The sequence below is a fragment of the Halichoerus grypus genome, chromosome 11 (assembly GCF_964656455.1).
Source record: "Halichoerus grypus chromosome 11, mHalGry1.hap1.1, whole genome shotgun sequence".
NCBI lineage: Eukaryota > Metazoa > Chordata > Mammalia > Carnivora > Phocidae > Halichoerus > Halichoerus grypus.
Genome location: NC_135722.1, coordinates 15,067,354 through 15,088,319, shown reverse-complemented (window position 1 = coordinate 15,088,319; position 20,966 = coordinate 15,067,354). Strand labels below are relative to the sequence as shown.

The 20,966-nt window shown below is 52.3% G+C and overlaps 2 protein-coding genes across 5 annotated transcripts in view; one reads left to right on the top strand and one right to left on the bottom strand.

Moving 5' to 3' along the window:
- Positions 1–1,697: 1,697 nt before the first annotated feature.
- Positions 1,698–15,672, top strand: F2 (coagulation factor II, thrombin). Its single transcript, XM_036104981.1, has 14 exons — positions 1,698–1,829; positions 2,201–2,364; positions 2,984–3,008; positions 3,337–3,387; positions 4,823–4,928; positions 5,024–5,160; positions 6,565–6,879; positions 7,184–7,309; positions 7,387–7,513; positions 7,925–8,092; positions 8,585–8,758; positions 9,014–9,195; positions 15,187–15,257; positions 15,410–15,672. The coding sequence occupies exons 1-14, from the start codon at positions 1,751–1,753 to the stop codon at positions 15,551–15,553; spliced, it is 1,869 nt and encodes a 622-aa protein (XP_035960874.1). The 5' UTR covers positions 1,698–1,750; the 3' UTR covers positions 15,554–15,672.
- Positions 15,673–18,008: 2,336 nt separating this feature from the next.
- Positions 18,009–20,966, bottom strand: part of CKAP5 (cytoskeleton associated protein 5) — a 102,855-nt gene continuing 99,897 nt past the window's right edge. For all 4 annotated transcript variants that reach the window (XM_078058076.1, XM_036104948.2, XM_078058077.1 and 1 more), the window contains 2 exons: positions 18,785–18,936; positions 18,009–18,683 (listed from right to left, as the gene is read on the bottom strand). In XM_078058076.1, coding sequence (XP_077914202.1) covers positions 18,438–18,683; positions 18,785–18,936 — 398 coding nt within the window. In that variant the 3' untranslated portion in view covers positions 18,009–18,437. The remainder of the gene's footprint in view (positions 18,684–18,784; positions 18,937–20,966) is intronic.

The window sequence follows — 20,966 nt, the reverse complement described above, 5'->3', positions numbered from 1 at the left end:
GCGGCACCACTCATGCAGCCCGAACAGGAAACTAATCCAAATGCCCATCAACAGGCATCCAACGGATAAGTAGTCATGCAATGAGATACTACACAGCTTTTAAAGGAATGGACCGCTGATACACACATGATACACACAATCTGGGAAGCCTGACACAAACAGGTATATGCTGTAGGTTTCCATTTCGATGAAGTTCAAAAATAGGCAAAACTGGTCTAGGGTGATGGTGGTTAGAGTAGTGGCGATCTTAGGGACAACACGCAGAAGTCTGGGGCTAAAAATGTTGATGGTGGTTACATGGGCATATGCATAAAATGTGACTTAAACACAGGATTTGTTCTAACATTACTGAATATAATTTATTTTTTATTTTTTATTTTTTAAAGATTTTATTTATTTATTTGAGAGAGGATGAGAGGAGAGAGAGCACATGGGGGGGGAGGGTCAGAGGGAGAAGCAGACTCCCTGCTGAGCAGGGAGCCCGATGTGGGACTCGATCCCGGGACTCCAGGATCATGACCTGAGCCGAAGGCAGTCGCTTAACCAACTGAGCCACCCAGGTGCCCCCTGAATATAATTTAAATATAAGTTAAACCTTGGGTTAAAAAAATATATAGAAAAATTGGAATATGTATATCTATCGATATATATATATATCCTATATATATATATATATTCTATATATATTCCTATATATATATATAGGAACTGGGCCACCCAGGAATTAAGCTGATTCATGGGAGTCCTGAGCCCCAGCTCTGTGCGAACCCTCTCCCTGCCCTGTGATCTTCCCAGACTCTACATGATGGTGGTCTAGACCCATACAGCTGGGCCTGAAGGATGGCAAAACAGGATCCCTGTGTTCCTGCTCTTTGTCCTTCTGTCCTAATTAGACCCAGGACTAATATTTACCTTGTGGAATGCAAACAGAAAATGGGGGAGGGATGGGAGCAGGGCTGGGCGAGGGGCAGTGTAGGACCGGCGGCCACTCCAGGCCTGGCCCAGGACAGGTAGGGAGGAGGAGAGGGAGGGGCCCTGCCGAGGAGACCCGAGGATTTGGGCTGGTCCCCGTTCTGGGGCCAGAAGCAGGTCCAAGGAGGTGCGAGAAAATAGACCAGAGGCTCAAAGGCCGTGGGCCTGGCTCCTCCTCCTGAGCAGCCACTACACATGGACACACCTCCCCAGCTCCTGGGTGGGAAAGTGGTTGAGAGGCAGCTCTCATCTGGCCGCACCCTGGTCTCAGCTTTCTCAGATCTGTGTGTTGTGATTATATCAACCTCCCTACTGGTTTATATCCATATACCTACTGATTGTTAAGCACTTACTACATTTCACGGGCATTACATTCATAATCTCCTTTAGTCCTCACAACAAAGTACTGTTCCCATTGTACAGATGAAGAAACTGAGGCTCACAGAGATCAAAGCAATCATCACCATGTGTTAGGATTGGAAGCAGCCTCAGGAAGATCTTGTGACCCCACTAGCCCGAGCTGGCCCACGTCTCAGGAGGGAGCGGCTGGACGATGGTGGTTACTTACACTGGCCTTTCCTTTGTGACTTCCTCCCAGACCATCTGTCCCTGGTCCCAAGAGGACCTGTCTTCCTGGATGGCGGAGTGGACTATCTATACACTAGTCCCATGGCCCTGACCTGCTGACCTCTCCCTCTTGGCTGATTTCTTCATGTTAGTTCAACATTAACCCAGAGTGGTCAGGACAAGTCCTCGGAGTCCCAGGAGCTGACACACTATGGCGCACATCCGAGGCCTCTGGGTACCTGGCTGCCTGGCCCTAGCTGTCCTGTGTAGCCTTGTGCACAGCCAGCACGGTAAGAGGGGCTTGGAGGCTGGGACAGGCTGACAGGCTGGGATGTGGGCCCACAGACGGGGGCCTCCTGGCTTGACCGAGAACAACAGGGCCGACACCCAGGTGGGTCTCAGCCTACAGCATACAGCTTAGGGAAGGAGTCGGGCGCTAAGGTCTGGGTGTGCTGCGTCTCTCCTGCCATATGGAGAGCGGGCTATCCAGTGCATAGAGGGGAGCTAGTGGGCTACCGTGGGCAGCCTTCTGGGTCCTGCCACCGTCCCAGACGTCCCCTTTCAGAAGCCGGGAGGGCAGGCAAGGCTTGCTTCCGGCCCCCACAGTGGCCAAGACCGCCTGGCTCACTGAGGCCACTGTCCCACGCCCCTCCTACCGCAGTGTTCCTGGCCCCTCAGCAAGCACTCTCCATGCTCCGGCGGGCCCGCCGCGCCAACAGCGGCTTTCTAGAGGAGCTTCGCAAGGGGAACCTGGAGCGAGAGTGCGTGGAGGAGCTGTGCAGCTACGAGGAGGCCTTTGAGGCCCTGGAGTCTTCCATTGCCACGGTGAGGGCTGGGCTATGCACCGGGTCGGGGTTGGGGAGGGGTGGGCCCAGCAAGGGATGTCCCAGCTCTTCAGCCTCATTTCACTGGGCTGCCAAGATGAGTGACCTCAGCCCTTCTTGGAGGCCCAGACACCTGGGCTATGTCAAGGTCTGGCAGCCTAGTGAAGCTCCAGGTCATCGGGGGCTCCTCCATCTTCTGATGTCTGTCTGCACTGGGGTCTCTGGAGGCCCTGGCCCTCATGGCTTCAGCCCTGCTGCTACTGTGGGGTGTGGGACTCTGGTGAGGCCTGAGGGTTCCAAGAGCTCTGTGCAGCCTTTCCCTTCCTCAGGGCTTTCCCTGGGCCCCACGTCCCCTGTTCTTCAATCTAGCCCACCTATGGGAACCCTTTTGGTCTTGGTTGGCAGGGGGCTCCCCTCTCCTCAAACACTCCTCTCCTCAGTGGGCTTGGGCTTCTGGAAACAAAAGTAAGAACCTACCACAAACCTCCCCAGAGCCTGCCAGCTGCATGACCAGGGTAAGGGAAAGAGGAAAGCATGAGGGGAAAATATAAAGTCTACTGAAAAACAAAATGAAATGAAACAGGATATGCCACACCCTCATGCTGGCTCTTATTTTTCAGGATGTGTTCTGGACCAAGTACATAGGTGAGCACTGGGAAGGGTTTGCTCCTGGAACGGAGTCCTGGGGACCCCAATGAGAGAATGTTCTACTCTGGAGAATCTTCTGGGGCATCCATCCATCCATCCCTCCACCCATGCCTCTTTCCCTCCTTTCTCCCTTCCTCCCTCCCTCCCTCCCTTCCTTCCTTCTTTCCTTCCTTCCTTCCTTCCTTCCTTCCTTCCTTCCTTCCTTCCTTCCTTCCTTCCATCTCTCTTTCCATCTCTTTGTCTCTGCAGTTTGTCCCCCCCACCCTCTACTTGAGCCCCTCCTGTCCCTACCCCAATCCCAAAAGTGTTTCTGGGTCTTTTCCAGCTTGTGAGTCGGTGAGGAAGCCTCGAGAAAAGCTCATTGAATGTCTGGAAGGTGAGGAGCCGATGCGGGGGTGGGGGGCAGGGTGTGAGCAGACAGCCTGGGAGAAGAGCAGAGTGGGGTGAGTTAGGAGTTGTGGCCCAGCATCTGACCTTGCCGTTCTGTTCCTGCGGTCAAGGACGCCTTTGCACCTGACTCTGTGCCCGGCAGTGAGGAAGAGGATTCACGTTGGAGGAACAAATGCATGAATGGATGAGGAATTCATATTTAAGGCCTCATTCTCATGCGAGCCCCCGCCAGTCAGTCTTCCCCGTGTTCCCAGGGCAGAGCCCTGATGAGGTCACATTCATTCTTCAGAACCTTGGGTGGCTCCCCAGTGCCTCCAGAATAAAGCCCAGGCTTCTTAGCCTGGCAAACTTGGCAGGTTCTGGCCTTAACCTTCCCTTCTGGCCTTATCTCCCATTGCACCAAAACATGGGCCCAGACCCCCAGCTACTCTGACAGCAAGCACTTCTCTGAACATGACAGCATGTGTCTGCCTCCTGGCCTTTGCTTTCATTGTCATCTTCCCCGGGAACAACTATACCCATTTCCTGCAAACTTCCCTGTCCTGCAAGGACTAGTTCAAATGCCATCACCTTGCGGAGGCTGCAGTGAGCCTCCACCCTCCTCCCCAGTCTTCTGAATACACCTTTAAGATAACAATAGACCCCAGCTCTTAACAGTAACTCTTTAACCACTTTTTAACATACTTCTGTTTGTTTTTTTTTCCCATACTTTTATTGTTAAATAACTTATTCAACAGGAATTTTACTAAACCCCTGCTATGTACCAGGCACTGTGTCATGTGCTGGGGATTCTAAGAGAATGAAGGAGCTCCCAATCTCATAGGGAAACAAAAATAGAAAATATCAGTGTGATCGCTGGAAAAGCTCTGTTCCAGGTGCCAAGACAATGCCAGGAGAAGGAGCATTTAGTTTGCTGGCAGGATCAGGGACAACCCCCCAGAAGAAGCAGAGTTCCACCTGGATTTGTGGGATGCACTGATGAGCACACCCAGGCAGAGGAAACAGCTTGTGCAAAGGTCCTGACACGAGGATCTCTGATAACAGGACGGGTAGACCAGGGCCAGATTAGAAGGACCGTGTTCGCTTTGTCATCCTACTGGCCACGAGGAGCCACCGACTATAAGCTCCATGAGGGCAGGGACCTACCTTGACTATGTCTTATTCTTCGCTATGCCCTTAGTGCCTGGCACAGTGTCTGACACACGGTTGTCACATGGGTGGTGGGCACTCATGTGACACACTTGGTGAGTGCTGTGAGACAGATTGGTGAACTGCTGGGTACAGAGGAGGTAGCTGAGGAAATGTGGGTTAAGGGTCATGGAGCAGAGGTAGCTTGGAGGAGGTGGACAGACAGGGCTTTGCTAAGTGAGAGAGAGGGGACAGGGCCTCAGGGTAAGAGACCGGGGCTGGGGTCTCTGCAGGTAGCTGCGCTGAAGGTCTGGGCATGAACTACCGCGGGAACGTGAACTTCACCCGGTCAGGCATCGAGTGCCAGCTCTGGAGGAGTCGCTACCCACACAGGCCTGAGTGAGTGATGGGCTGTGGGCCAGTGGGCTGAGAATATGGGGCTGGCAGACACTGGACGGGGGGTACGGCCTCTGCTGAGCCATTTCCTATTCCAGCATCAACTCTACCACCCACCCTGGGGCCGACCTGCAGGAGAATTTCTGCCGTAACCCGGACGGCAGCACCACTGGGCCCTGGTGCTATACTACAGACCCCACCGTGCGGAGGGAGGAGTGCAGCATCCCTGTCTGCGGTGAGCGGGGGAGGGCTGGGCAGCCCATGGCCAAGGCACAGGGCTCTCCATAGGGCCTGATCCTGGCTACCTTCAAGCATGGGTTAGTCATTTACAACATATTTGGGCCCGTGGGTCAGTGAAGGCAGGAGACCAGAGATAGCTGGAAGCCCCCTGCCTTCCCAGGCTTTGCTTCCTTGTGACCCAGGCTGTGGCTCCCTCCAACTATGCTTTCCTTCCTGCTCGAGGCCCTCTTCCCTCCAGGAAGCCCTCCCCAACTATTTCAGTCCACGTGCCCCTTTCTGAGCACCACAGAGCAAACCTCACATGGCCCGGCCCGGCGTGATGCTGTCATTATTCTTTTGCGTGGTGTGTCAGTGAGCTCTAGCCACAATAATGCTGCAAACCCCACAAAATCACAAACAGCCACAAAAGCTCAGGGGATCCACCAATAAACATCTCTTTCTTGTGTCTGAGGGTTGGCTTGGGCAGCTGAGCTACTGTCAGCTGTGCTTGCCTGTGTCTGCGGTGGTCACTGGGGTAGGCGGGGCTTGGCTGCCGGTTCCGCTTCCAGCGACGGCTCCAGCTGAGCTTGGCTCCCTGCGTGGGTTGGGTCCTGGTCTGCTCCACATTACTCATCCTGGGGCTGAGGCTGAAAGGCACCATCTCCCTTTGGCAGAGCCGAAAAACCTATTCAGACACACACAATGTGTCTCAAGGCCTGGGCTCAGAACTGGTGCATCCGTTCTGCCCACGTTCCACTGGCCAGGGCGAGCCACATGCTCATGGCCAAAGCCAGCAGGTGGAGAAGTACACCTTTGCCTATACAACCACGGGGCAGAGGAGGTGGATCAAGGCGGGGGTACTAAAGAATTAGTACCAGCAATCAATCTACCAAATATGGGTTGGTGTTCTTTGTCCGCCACATCCCTGTTGGACCCAATACTTGGTCCTGCGACTGGTCTTATAGCAAGGGACCAGTCATGATAACAAAAGCAGCTACCATATACCAAGCCTGCCCACCCCCAACACTGGGCAGGCCTGCTGAAATTGACTTTCTGCGCATGTAGCCATCCTCAGTCATCCCAGCTACTTTTCCTGCTGTGCCCCTATAAAAATAGACTCCTTCTGTAAAAACTCCAGGCAGTCACTACCAGTAGATTAGATAGCCCCGGAGGTGAAACCGAGTTGCTATCTCTGCCTCATGATGCACCAGACACAGCATGTATTTTGTTTAAATCTCTCAACCCTGCAAGAATGGTATCAGTCACACCTTTTATAGGCAAGCAAAGTGAGGTTCAGAGAGGTCAAGTTACCTGAGGTCACATAGGAAGAAGGTGGCAAGGCAGGGAGTCAAACCCTGACCCCCTGGCCGCCGGTGGTCCCACCCCACCCACTCTGCTCCCCTGCCTCCCCACCCACCAGGCGGGGGGGGCGTCACTGTGCAGCGGACCCCACGCTCCAGAGGCCCCACGGTGAATCTGTCACCTCCATCGGAGCAATGCCTCCCTGAGCGTGGCCGGTACTACCAGGGTCGCCAGGCGGTGACCGCCCTTGGGTCCCCCTGCCTGGGCTGGGCCAGCAGTCAGGCCAAGGCCCTGAGCAAGGACCAGGACTTCAACCCTGCCGTGCCGCTGGTGGAGAACTTCTGCCGCAACCCGGACGGGGACGAGGAGGGCGCGTGGTGTTACGTATCGGAGGAGCCCGGTGGCTTCGAGTACTGCGACCTGGACTACTGCGGTGAGGCGGGCGGGGGCCTGAGGCTGGGGGCGGGGCCCGGGGGCGGGGCCGAGCAGCACCTCCCCGGGGGCGGGGCTGCCCCGCCGCTGGGGGCGCGGTCCGCTGCAGCCGGGTCTCCGGGCAGCCGGGCGGGCCTGGCCCCACGCGCAGCTCACCCGGCTCAGGCCCGACGCCGAGTTCCCGAGGCCGCCTGCGCTGCGCTCTCACCCAGGGGCCTCCAGGGCCGCCCGGGGTGCTTGGGGGGCGGGGGGGCGCTGCGCGCGGGCTGGCTCGGCCCGGCCCCAGCCGTGCCTGCTCCCTGCAGAGGAGCCGGTGGAGGAGGTGGGCGACGGGCTGGTCGAGGACCCGGACGCGCCCATCGAGGGACGCACCGGCGACGAGAAGTTCCAACCCTTCTTCAACGAGAAGACCTTTGGCGCCGGGGAGGCAGGTCAGGCGGCAGGGGCGGCGGGGGCGGCGCGGGGCGCGGGGTACAGCTCGGCCCCTCACACCCGGCTTGCTGTGCAGACTGTGGGCTGCGGCCTCTGTTCGAGAAGAGGTTGGTGAAGGACAAAACGGAACACGAGCTTCTGGATTCCTACATCGACGGGCGCATCGTGGAGGGTTGGGACGCGGAGATTGGCCTCGCGCCCTGGTGCGTCGTGGGGGTGGCCCCGCGGGGTCTCCTTCTGGGGCCGCCCTTCCCTCACAGGCCTGGGCTTCCCAGATGGTGATAGCCGGCACCCCTCTGAGTTAGGGTTGTTGCTTCTCACATGCAGAAGGCGAAGCTGAGGCCCAGAGAGCTTAAGGGGTCTGACCCCAGAGCTATGCCAGGCTGTGCAAATTCTGGACCTGCAGAAGCTGGGGAGGGGTGCAGAAAGCAGGAGGCAGCCCCTCGGTGTCATGTGGAGGCCCCGGTCGGCCAGGGCAGCCAGGTCAAGCTGGGGTCTGGGCCCAGCAGGCACCTCTGTCCTGTGCTTAAACCTGGGACGTTCTACTTTAGGGGAGGTGGAGGGGCAGCCAGCCCCCCAGCTCCTCATGCTTCCCGGGAAACTCCCTCTCCCAGGCAGGTGATGCTATTCCGGAAGAGTCCCCAGGAGCTGCTGTGTGGGGCCAGCCTCATCAGTGACCGCTGGGTCCTCACGGCTGCCCACTGTCTTCTGTACCCACCTTGGGACAAGAACTTCACCGAGAATGACCTTCTGGTGCGCATTGGCAAGCACTCCCGCACCAGGTACGGACCAGGGGCCGTGGATGTCTGGCAGGGGTCAGAGTCCTCCAGAGTGACCGGGAGGGCTCTGGTGGCTCTGGGGGGATATGTCTGTACATGTCCCACAGTAGAAAACCCAGCAGTCTCTGCTGGAAAGGCCATTTGGCCATGTCTGGACTGAGGCTTGGAGCCGGGGAAAGAGAAACTGAGACTTTGCAGGGGGTGAAATCCTGGCCCACCCCAGCTCCTCTGCAGGCACCAGCAAGCGGCCCCGGTGTGAGCTCTGAAGGGGGGCTGTTTGGACCAGGGCTCCGGCCTGCGCTCCTCCCCTACCTGCCGGGGCTCTCTGACTCCGAAGCCTGGAACAGCTTTAAGCCTGCAGACGCTGTCAGGGCGGGAGGCAGGCCTCTCCCCTCAAGGGTGGCCCAAGGGTCACCCCAATTCCTGGACCCTGAGGGCAGGCAGGAACTGGCCACCAGGTGGCTTACAGCTTCCCCCGTCTCCCTGTTTGCACAGGTATGAGCGAAGCATTGAGAAGATCTCCATGCTGGAAAAGATCTACATCCACCCCAGGTACAACTGGAGGGAGAACTTGGACCGTGACATAGCCTTGCTGAGGCTCAAGAAGCCCATCACCTTCAGCAACTACATCCACCCTGTGTGCCTGCCTGACAAGGAAACCGCAATCAGGTGGGTGCTGGGGGGGGGAGGGGTGCGAGGAGGGGGCGAGTGGTGGCCCTGGGCTGAGTTCTGGGTTCTGGGCCCGATAGACACTCCCCTTTCCAGGCCTGGGTGGGGTGGGGTGGGGAGGCTTGGAGTAAACCCAGAAATTCTTTCTGCGCCAGTGTTTGAGATTCTGGTCTCCAAGGGACAGTGTCGGGGCCAGGTGTTGGTGGGATTTCTGGAGGTGTTGGTGCTCACGAAGTCCTTCCTTCACCCCCAAAGACTGCTCCGCGCCGGATACAAAGGGCGGGTGACTGGCTGGGGCAACTTGAAGGAGATGTGGATGTCCAACGTTGCCGAGGTGCAGCCCAGTGTCCTGCAGGTGGTGAACCTGCCCATTGTGGAGCGGCAGGTGTGCAAGGCCTCCACTCGGATCCGCATCACCGACAACATGTTTTGTGCTGGCAAGTGCCCGGGGCATGTCTGGGCCCCGGCTGGGGTGGTGGGAGGGCGGGAGGATTGAGACATGTGAAGGGTGCAGACCTGTTCAAGTCCTGGATCTGGTCACTTATAAGCCAAATGGCTTTGGGCAAAGTTGCATAACCTCATGAAGGCTCAGTTTCTTCCTCTCTAAAATGGAGATGCAAGTCTCTGTCCCATGAGGTTGGGTGAGAGCTAAATGAGATAGTATGTATATAGTAAGGCGCTAGGCATGGTGCTAGTCACTGGTTACGTTGTCGATCCGTGTGAGTCCAGATAGCAGCGTGAGGCCATGGGTGGGGGAAAAGCCTTGTTCCTTCAGTCATTCAGCAAATATTTATTGACTGCCTTTTGTGATCAGTATTTACCACAAGGACCCAATGCCTGTGTCCTCACAGAACTTCCTTCCTAGGAGGGAGTGTCCATAAACAGATGTAGAATCTAGCAGAAAGAAAAATGAAGCAGAGGAAGGGAGAGAGAGAGATGGGGACAAGGCAGTCTAAAAAGAGTGGTTGGACAAGGTTAGAGAAGGTCTCTCTGAGAAGAGACTAGAAGTGAAGAAGTGAGCTAGTGTAGGACAAGTGCACTCCAGGGTGAGGGAGAGCAGATGTAAAGGCCCTGGGGTGGGTGCCTGCTTAGGGTGTCTGAGGAACAGCAGTGTGGCTGGAGTGCAGTAAACACAGGCAGGGCAGCAGATGAGGGGAGGGAGGTGGGCTAGGCAGAGGATAGGCAGTTCTTTTAGGGTCTTGAGGGACTTTGGTTTTTATTGAGACAGGGAATTTTGGAGGGTTTTGGGGGGTGAATAGATGGTCTAAATTAAAATTTTTTAGTATGGGGCTCCTGGCTGGCTCAGTTGGTGGAACATGGGACTCTTGATCTTAGGGTCGTGAGTTCAAGCCCCATGTTGGGTGTAGAGCTTACTTAAAAAATTTTTTCTTAGTATAATTTCAGACTCACAGAAAGTTGCAAAAATAATATAAAGAATTCCTGTATATTGTCATCCAGATTCTGTCCCTGCACTTTGTGTTTATTGACATACACACATAATAGACACACGCTGTTTGAGAGTGAATTGTACATATGCCTTGTTACCCACGTACATGAGTCTATCCAGACAAAAATGTTCTTACATAGCAAGTGCAGTTGTTAAAATCAAGAAGTTAATGATACTATACCGTTATCTAATCTGTAGACCTATTCCAGTGTTTTCCAGTTGTCCTACTTATTAATGTCTTCTGTAGCAAAGGGGAAAAAAGTGTTCTCATCTGGATCCAGTCCAGGATCACACATTGCCTGTAGTCGTCAGTCCTCCTTCTTTGTCTTCCATGACTTTGACAGGTTTCATAAGTGCAGCCCAGTGAGCCTGTCGCTTGGCCCTCAGTTTGGTTTGTCTAAGGTTTTGGTTTCCTTGTGATCACATTCAGGCCAAGTGAGGTTGTGTCCTTCTAAGGGAAGGCCCATGATGTCCATTTGTCCATATGTCTCACCATAACTGGGGAGATTAACTCTGACCTCTTGGTTAAGGTGGTGTCTGCCTCTGGTGGGTTTCTTGCTGTGAGGTTTTGTTTGTAAGTATCTTGTGGGGAGCAGCTTTGACCCTCTGCATCCTGTTTCCCATCAAACCGTTCTCCCAGCTCCGGGGGCTGCCAAATGGTGATTTTCTAATTCTGTCATTCCTTCTATGTTTATTGTGGTTTCATTGGAAGGAAGACCTCTCCTTTCTTTCATTCTATCAGTGTGGACTCACGGGTCTTTATTCTAAGAGTTATAATCTGCTACTATCATCATTTATTTTGATTTTCAAATTATCCAGGTTTGGCCAGTGGGAGTCCCCTCAGCCTGGCTTCTGTGACTTTTGATGTCCCTGTCGTTCCCTGAGTACCTTCTTACACTGGCACAGCAAGATGTTCTCCACTTCCCTGCTAGTGGAGAATGGTGTTTAGAAGCCACGATCTGGGTGCTATGTGTGCACATTGCTACTGGGGTGTTACTGCTTCTGCGTCCTCTCAGCAGACAGATCTAGAAAATATGTGTACGATGCATACGGTGACATCTAGATCGATTTTTCTTTCTGTCATTTATCAGTTTCTCTATCTGAAACCTCCCACTGCAATCCAGCAGGATTAATTTTAGCTTCTCCTTTTCCATATTTGTAACTCTATTGACAATGAGAAACTGGACTCCTGTTACTCATCATATAGTAACTTATTGGATCGTTACTAGAATACATTGTTTCAGAATCTCCCATCCATCTCACTGTGAGAAACAATCCTCCTCACTGGTGTTCAGCATTTCTTCTTGGAGTTTCTGTTACTAGAATACATTGTTTCAGAATCACCCATCCATCTCACTGTGAGAAACAATCCTCCTCACTGGTGTTTAGCATTTCTTCAGTTTCTGTCTTTAGCACGTCTGTACATAGTTGAAATGCTGTGTTCAAAAGGAACTTGGGTTAGTTCTCCCCCGCCTCCCTTTGCTGTGTTATTTATTTAAAATACAGTTAGGCTAAGTTGTTTCTGATTGTATTCAATTTGGGGTCCCCCCTCCCATCTTCGTTGTTTTTATTTATTTTTGGAGTATTAACATGGGTCTAAAACTCAGACCCTTTAAAACAGGTATACTTGGAGAAGTGACACTCTCTTTTCCTTTCTATCCTTTTGCTACCCCCCATCCTTTCTACTCCATTTCCATCTGGGCTCTACAGTCAACCAGTCTCAGTAGTTTGTGGGTTTTTTCTTCCTGTATTTCCTTTTGCACAAATGAGCTGACTCCATTTCCATCTAGGCTCTACAGTCAACCAGTCTCAGTAGTTTGTGGGGTTTTTTTTTTTTTCTTCCTGTATTTCCTTTTGCACAAATGAGCTTACACACACATATATTTTATCCCCCCCCCTTTTTTTTAAAGATTTTATTTACTTATTTGACAGAGACACAGCAAGAGAAGGGAACACAAGCTGGGGGGAGTGGGAGAGGGAGAAGCAGGCTTCCCGCGGAGCAGGGAGCCCAATGCGGGGCTCGATCCCAGGACCCCAGGATCATGACCTGAGCCGAAGGCAGACGCTTAACGACTGAGCCACCCAGGCGCCCCTTATTTATCTATTTTTAAAGATTTTATTTTTAAGTAATCTACATCTAGCGTGCGGCTCGAACTCACAATCCCAAGATCTAGTCGCATGCTCCACCAACTGAGCCAGCCAGGTGTCACCCAGTTTAGGTCCTTTATATCCTTTTTTTTTTTTTTAGTTCACTTGATCTGTCTTATACAGAGTTTGTGTTAAATTCTGCTAATGTATTTCTGTCTCCTTGAATTGCTTTATAAATGTGGTTGCTGTGCTGTTTAGTGCAGATATTCATAACTTTTGTTTTTTCAAAATGCTTTTTTTTTTTTAAAGATTTTATTTATTTATTTGAGAGAGAGAGAATGAGAGAGAGCATGAGAGGGAAGAGGGTCAGAGGGAGAAGCAGACTCCCCGCTGAGCAGGGAGCCTAATGTGGGACTCGATCCTGGGACTCCAGGATCATGACCTGAGCCGAAGGCAGTCGCTTAACCAACTGAGCCACCCAGGTGCCCGATATTCATAACTGTTATTTATTCATTGTGAATTGTGGCTTTTAACATTAAAAGTATACTTCTTCAAATTATTTTCAATTTCAGGATCACCATCTCTGTTCTGTTTTTTGTTTTCGTTTCTTTCTTTTTTTTTTTTTTTTAAAGATTATTTATTTATTTATTTGACAGAGAGAGAGAGAGCGAGAGCAGGAACACAAGCAGGGGGAGCGGGAGAGGGAGAAGCAGGCTTCCCGCCAAACAGGGAGCCCGATGTGGGACTCGATCCCAGGACCCTGGGATCATGACCTGAGTCGAAGGCAGACGCTTAACGACTGAGCCACCCAGGCGCCCTCTTTTTTTTTTTTAAGATTTTATTTATTTGACAGAGAGAGACACAGCAAGAGAGGGAACACAAGCAGGGGGAGTGGGAGAGGGAGAAGCAGGCTTCCGCGGAACAGGGAGCCGATGCGGGGCTCGATCCCAGGACCCTGGGATCATGACGTGAGTCGAAGGCAGACGCCCAATGACTGAGCCACCCAGGCGCCCCTGTTTTTTGTTCTCATTAACCTGATATACCTTTGTCCATCCCATTACTTTTAGCCTCTATGAATCACTTTGTTTTGTCTCTTATATCTAGCATAGTTGGGTCTTGCTTTTTGCGAGGCAAACTAAAAATCTTTTTCTTTTTTAATAGGTGAGTTAAGTCCATTCATATTTATTGATATGATTGAATTAATATTCATATTATTTTGTAATTATTACATGTATTATGTTTCATTTGCTTTGTTTTTTCCCTATGCGATCTTTTCTTTGTGTTTTTAAATTTATGTATTTAGGAAGGTTTGCATTTTTGTTCTAATGATTATCTTTGGGCTTCTACCTTTCTGAAATGCCCTTAGTTCCTTTTATATTTATGACCTGTTAATTGTTAACTCCGACCTATTGGCTATACAGTCAGGGAGTTTACTTTCCTCTTTCAAGATCTTCTTTGATATTTTTAGATGCATTTTCTTCTACTTGTCAGAACAGTTAATCAGTCCTTTTGCTGAAGCTTTCATCTCTTTGTTGGATGAAGCTTGCCGTTTAGTAGATGCTTCAACAACTGTTATGGGTGTAGAATTTCCTGTTTTTATGTGTTTACAATTGTTTTTCTGTTGTCTTGACATCTTAAGCTCTGCTTGACTGCATATAAAATCCATGGCTTACATTTCCTTCAATTAAAAAAAAATATGGCTTTGTTGCTACTTACTTTGTTGTTTTTGAAAAATCAGATGCTGGTGTAATTCTTTGGAACTTGTAAGGTATTTGGTCTCTTGTGCTTGGAAGTCTTGAGGGCTTTTTCCTTCATCTTTGAAGTTTTACTGGGCTCTGTCTCAGAGTGGAGTGTTTCAGGTCAGTTTTGTCAGCTACCCTCGTGTGGCTCCTTTCAACATACACCTTCAATCTTATTTTATTTCTGTTAAGTTTTCTTGGATTATGTCATAAATATTAGTTTTGTTCCATGGTTTTATTTTTCTTTTTGAGAGGTCCAGATTTCTTCTTTGGTCTGAATTCCATTTCAATCCCTTTCTGCTTTGCATTTCTTCCTATTGTTTTGTCCATTTATTTTTAATTTTTGGATTTCTGATTCAAGGCGTTTTATTACATCGTACAAATCAGCTTGAGGAAATTTAATTCAGTTATAGTTTTCTTCTGTTTCATGGTTGTGTTTTGGGGGAGAATTTCTGTTAGCTGTTTCTTAGTCTTGTTTTTTTGTTTTCCTATAGTATCTTGGTATGGATCTATTTAGTTTCATTCATTTTGTAGATTTGGGGTCATTTACAAGATTCCAATTCAACTGCACCCACTTCTTTTTTCTAGTAGATATGTACGGTCTCATCGCCACGTAAGTGTTAATATTAGATGCACAATTAAATATATTGATTTGAAGTTTGGGTGGTCTCTGTATTCCAGTGCTGATGGTGACTGTGTGTGTGTGTGTGTGTGTGTGTGTGTGTGTGTGTGTGTATAGCTTTTGTTGTTCTTCATGTTCCTTACTGTTTATGGAGGGCATGTGGGGAGATTCTGGGTAAAGGCAACTGCCATTATCCTCAGGCCACCTGTGGGTCTAACGTATTTTTAAGTCCTTCTGCCTGTTGGGTAGCGAATGGATTGTAGGTGGGGGGAAGTAGAATTCGGGGACAGTAGTTCAGGGGAGAGCTACATGTAATGTGACGAGGGGTGGAAGCGGCGACAAGTGGCTGGGCTGGGATGCATGTTGAAGATGGAGCTGAGAGGCCGTGCTGAAGGATTGCATGGGGGGGGTAAGAAAATGGGGAGTGAAGGAGGACCACAAAGGGTCAAGTGGACACTCGCCACCTAGGTCTCTTCAAGGGGAGTGGTGGGAGCGGGAGCTGTGCGTCTAAGCACTGCTGTTCTCTCTGCAGGCTTCAAGCCCAGTGAAGGGAAACGAGGGGATGCCTGTGAAGGCGACAGTGGGGGGCCCTTTGTCATGAAGGTAAGCGTGGGGCTAAAGGCTAGGAGGGTGGGTAGGCCTTCCCGGGGCTGGGGGTGAGTTAGGAGGGACCGTTTTCAGAAATAGTTGCCTGACAGGGTGCTGCTGCCATGCCTTGGACTCACCCTCTTGGAAACCCCATGTTTCTTCCTCAGAGCCCCTTTAACAACCGCTGGTATCAAATGGGCATCGTGTCATGGGGTGAAGGCTGTGACAGGGATGGAAAATATGGCTTCTACACACACGTGTTCCGCCTGAAGAAGTGGATACAGAAGGTCATTGATCAGTCTGGAAGTTAGCGGGCTGCTCACGTTCTAGGCTCCTCACTGCAAAATCACAGAAACCAATCCAGCAGAATTATTTTTGTGGTTTGTTCCTAAAACTATATAGTTCTCAATAAAAGTGCCGGTCAACAAGCCTCCATGCTCCCGGTGTGTTCGTGGGCAGCTCAGAGCCAGTGCGACTGGAGGAACAGGACTTAGCGAGCCCAGCACTCCTAGAACAGGGGGGCAGGTGACAGGGAGGTGGCGGCCTGAGGGGCTGAGCACTGAAAATGCTCCACACTCGGGGCTTCATGGGTTCCCTCGTGTAATGCTCCTGAGAGGTAGGTCAGGAGATGGACTAGAAGTATCTCGTCCAAGGTCACACAGCTGAGAAGGGTTAAGGTTGGACTTGAAACAGAAGATGCTGAAGCCTGGGCTTTCAGTCGCTCTGCTGTTGGGGCGCTAAGGTGCTCGTCCCAGGACCAGAGATGAGGCAGAGGGAACAGATCAGAGCAAGGCGGGGTAAGTAGGTCCATCTTTCTCTTTACCTCTGACTTTCCTAGTTAAGTATACCCTATATCCTTCCGCATACCATTAAAGTGACATCAGATTTAATGCCCCCCAAAGGCTCAGTATTTTAAGTGCCTTCATCTGGGAGTATTGTGGGATAGGGTGGTTAGGAGCATGGGCCCCAGCGTCAGACTGCCTGGCTTCCTAGTCTGGCGACACCCTTAGAAGGGAGAACCACGACTGACCTCCACGAGCCGGTTTGCTTACGTAGAAGGTATGAGGCCATTCCTTACCTAATCCGGCCGTGAGGATGAGATTAGGTAATTTGCAGCGTGTACTTAGCAGGAAGCCCAGGAGCCGGTTCGCGGTCCCCAAGTCACCGCCGCTTTCATTCCCTTGCTGCCTGGCGCGAGGTCCCTCTGCCACTCCCCTCCTCTGGCCCCTACCAGGAGCACGTGGGTGCGGTGCCTGCTTCCCGGACTTTCTAGTCCCATACGAGTTACAGGCTCGAGCAACTGGCTTCTCTAAGAAATGGGACCTAAAGCTGCCCTGTGGCCGCCCGTTCTTCAAGGTCGCTGCTGGCAGAGGTCAGCGGTCCGGGCTGGAGTGCTCTGACACATGCCCTTCCGCGGGGCGCCACCAGCTTCCCAGCTGCCCCTGCCGCCGGGGCATTTGTGACTCGGGAGTTGGGCACCACAGCCCGCAACCGGCGCCACGCTGACCCCAATTAGCGTGGCCTGCGGATCGCTGGATGATTCTCGGCAGGACCGTGGCCAAGTCTCGTGCCTGAGCACGGGGGTGAGGCAGGGAAAGAGCATGGCCGCCACCCCGCTTACCACGCGTGGCCGCGAATCTTCGACGAAGATCTTTAAACTTCATGGTGTGAAGTGGGAAGGGACTGAAGGTAGGCACTTTTACCCACTTCCCTCCCCTTTGTCTTCCCTTCCCATTTTTCAATACATCAAGGGACAGAGAACTGGGACTGAGTTCTTGGCCCTCATTGTTTGGTTCTGGTCGACTGGGAAGCAGGGTAAAAACTGGGAGTTCCGTGAGTTTGCAGGACCTTGGCAGCCCAGAGCTCTCACCAGAGCGGGGAAGGGATTAAGAATTAGAAAATCCCAACTGTGCTTTTGAAACCAGGGTTCACATTCTCAAGACTGCTTCCCTCCAACAGAGCTGTAAGACCCGAGCACAGCCACTTTTTTCTCCAAATGCTTTGTCCCAGCCCAGCAGCAACTGAACTCTCCGTCTGCCTTCCAGGGAATGCCCACTCCCCCAGCCCCGCTGCAGGGGCGAGAGGGAAGTGTGATTTCAGGCAGCGCAGGGCCCACCTGAAAAGCTCGACTAGAATCAACAGAGGATTCACTTTCTGTCAACCTTTCATTTCTTGAGCGCCGGCTGGGTAAAAGATCATCTAGAAGAACTCCTTGACCCTCCTGGCTGCCCAAGTCGCCCATCTGAATCCAGAGCCTCTCGGTACTAACGGGTTTTTCTGACTGTGGAGGGAGACCCTGGCGAATTTATTCTGGAGGCGACTCCTCTGTTCACTTTCCAGTCCTCACTCAGCCTGAACGGGAAGCAGCTATGGGTCTAGACTCAGAGGGGCCCCGAAAAGCAGGCGGGAAGCTCCTTCGGTCAGAGGCCCCCGAGTCCAGTCCCCGTGCGGAGAGCACTGCAGCCCGGCCCGTCCTGGGCCCCAGCTCACTGCAACGTGGCAGGAATCCTGAGGGCTCCCTGGCACCGCAGTGCTGATGGGAGGGAAGTCTGACCAGGACCTCAAGATGGGGAAGACAGGGACTGCTCCGTCCCCCCCCCCCCCCGGGAGCTGCTCCTGTTCCAGGGGAGCAGAAGCACGAGTCTGTGCGCCCCGACAAGGCCGTGCTCCTCAGGCCGTACCTTCTCCGCTCCCGCTGGCTGGGTGGAAGCCGGTCCCAAGGACACGTGACAGAGCTGCCCAGGTATGGAGCATCCTGGGAGACCGTTCTAGTTAATGCAAACTTTATTTATAAAAGACTCTTAAATTAGTTGTATCATGCCATGCATTCATACAGAATACAGTGACCCTTCAGGGCTACGGGGAGAGGAGCTCACAAACTCAAAGGAGAACTATTAAAGAGTTTCTAATAGTGAAAAGCTAGGAAAGATCGGGACGACTTTACAAATGAGCAGTTAAAAATAAAAGACAAAGGCTGTGGAGACTAGTCGGAGCCGAGAGGAGGGCAGCTGTTGACAAGTCTGTGCACTAAACTACGACACGGACAGTCGGCTAGAGGCAGGGCGCCGGCGGAGAAGCAGTACGGACAGAGGCCCGCGCCCCGCCGGTCCGAGCGCCGGGCCCGCCGAGCCCCTGCCGCCAGGGGGACGCCGAGTTTAGTGACCTAGAGCTGCGGGGCGCGGGCCGGGGGCGGCTTCACTTGCGACTGCTCTTTATCCTCTCCAGTCTCTTTTTCAAGTCGTCAATGTTCGCTGTGGAGGACGAGGACGTGGTCACGGTTCCGGCAGAGTGAGTGTGGTTAGAATCCAGGTCCGAGTGCTGGTGCTGCTCCCGGGACTCCCGGAGCTGGGAGAGTTTGCTGTGCAGCATGTCGGTGGAAGAGGCGACCGGGGGGGCTGCTGGCTTGGAGAGCAGGGAGGTCAGCGGGGGCCGCTCGTCTTGCTGCGGACAGAAGGAGACAGAGCGGCAGAGCAGGTCAGGCCGCAGCTCAGGGAGAGCGGGCCGGCCTGGCCCTGCCCCACACGGGAGGGAAGGAGCGCTACCTTTGTGTTGTCCAGACCACACCGCTGGCGGAGGATCTTGAGCCTTTCCAGGTAGACAGACGGTCCCACCTCTTCTCCGTTGGTGTTCCCTATGGAGGACACTGTGCTTGGGGGGGCGGGCATACACGTGACCTCCATCTGCGGGGAGACGCCTGGAGAGGAGATGGGGAGAGGACACTCCAATGCACACACGTCCCACTTCCAGACTGCCCGGGCTCATCTGTCGCCACAGGGAACGATTTGGGGCTTGGATATCACCACTGTAAAGACTAAAAAATCCACCAGAGTCCCATCTGGAGTTGGTGATAAAGGGTGCTCTGAATTATACACGATAAGCTGAGCAAGAACTTCAAGAAACAATAGAGCAGAGCGTAAGCTGGGCCGCCCGCCCACATCCTGGGATCCGCAGGGGGTGGCAGCCTGTCATCCGGCCGCTGGCCTGGGCCATCCAAAAGCCTAGGCTGCTCCCGAGGCTACGGTGTCCAGCTGAAGAACGCCTGGACTTGAAATGCTGGCAACAATTAGACTAGGTCTGGACCAGGTGATACATGGGGAAGTGCTTATTCACACCGGGAAGAGAGCAAGGAGCTCAAGGCGACAGTGTATGCATGGGGAAGAGGCAGAAACACAGGTGTCCAATAAACACCCCAAAAGAGGGACAGGAACGGCACATCTGTCACCCCCAGCATAGAGAACAATATTCTGGCGGGAGAGGGAAAACCCAGAAAAATCTATCATAGTTCTTAATGTTCTGAGAAGGAACAATCACAACATGTAGGCATTTAAAATACCCAATTTGGTATCAAAGAAAACACATTATATAAGCCAAAAAAGATGTGGTCTTGGGAAGAAAAACGCCCTTACGGTAAACCGAAAAGTAGCACCAAAGGTTACTGTATAGGAAAAAAGGAATCCTTAATGTAAACAATCGGAGAACGGGCTGCCCGGGGGCCAGTGACTGAGGAAGGACGTGAGGGCCAGTGGGGAGGGCTGCTGTCTGAGCACTCCCCGCACACAACCACTCCGTAATCAGTGGGGTCACACGCTCGGGCTGCACATGTGCTGTGGATGTCACCAGAAAGGACTTGGGAAGTGAGAAAGCAGGCCCCACCTCGATCAAGCAAACCATGGTATGTCCACTTAGCACCTCTGACCTGCCATACGGTGTAGTATTTGGTAGGTGAGTCGTTCCGTGTCTGTGTCTGCCCTTGTGGATTTTAAATTCTAGCAGAGGTTTCTGTCTGCCTGGCACGGGGGAGGGACTCATCAGGTCCTGCCGAGTGACAGCAACGACAGCTCATCCATCCTAACGTCAGGCTGAAACGTTACCCCCCCGGCCCAGTGAAAATGCCAGTGTCTGCCAATTACTGTTTAGGGGAGCTGGAGCCAAAGAGAAGACCCTGGAGGTGTCAGTTACAGAAAACAGCGGTCAGGAGCCTTAAACCAAAAGAAAGACCCCTGTTCACTGTGCAGAGTTGAGTGCACACGTCTGTCCCACATTTACTTCTTTGTGAGTTCCCTGAAACTCCTACTCTTAAAATCTCGAATTTGTTTGCCTCTAAAACCGTGTTCCTTTGTGGTTTTCAGATTATAATCATGTTCCCTCTCACCATGTATCTTGCTGGGCTGAAGCTTCAATTGTGTTCTTAAATTGTTTTTGTTTTTAACACCTGAAATTATGCCTCTCCAAGACCTTAAGAGTCTTTTCCTTGAAGTGTGACGAGCAGAATGTCTACATACGGACGGCATGCTACATATGGACATACCATGTGCTTGGTCAAAGGGTGGGGGGTAGGCTGCAGATTTTAAGAAAGGTCTGAGACAGTGGCGTCTGAACAAAGATCTGAAGGAAGAGAGAGCGCTAGTTATAAGGCTATCTTGGCCAAGAGCAATCTACATGTAAGAAATAGCTGGTGCAAAGGCCCCCAGCAGGTGCATGTCTGGTGTGTTCCAGAACAGCAAGGAGGCTGGTGGGGTCTGGAGTGGAACAGGAGTCGGCGTGAGTAGCAGGAGATGGGTGGCTCTTAGAGCTGTCAGCGGGCCTTACAATGTAGGACCCTGCAGACCTCTGTAAGGCCATTTGCTTTTGCTGAGAAAGGGAGAACCTTTGGAAAATGTTTGAGAAGTGCTGTTTTGATGCTAGGTGTGGGAATGATGATGGGGAGGCAACACTGGAAGCAGG

Bases quoted from the DNA above. Each gene is read 5' to 3' on its own strand.
- F2 (XM_036104981.1), top strand. From the start codon at position 1,751: ATGGCGCACATCCGAGGCCTCTGGGTACCTGGCTGCCTGGCCCTAGCT. The intron at 5,161-6,564 runs GTGAGCGGGGGA...CCCACCCACCAG, and splicing joins GTGCAGCATCCCTGTCTGCG to GCGGGGGGGGCGTCACTGTG. The intron at 8,093-8,584 runs GTACGGACCAGG...CTGTTTGCACAG, and splicing joins GGCAAGCACTCCCGCACCAG to GTATGAGCGAAGCATTGAGA.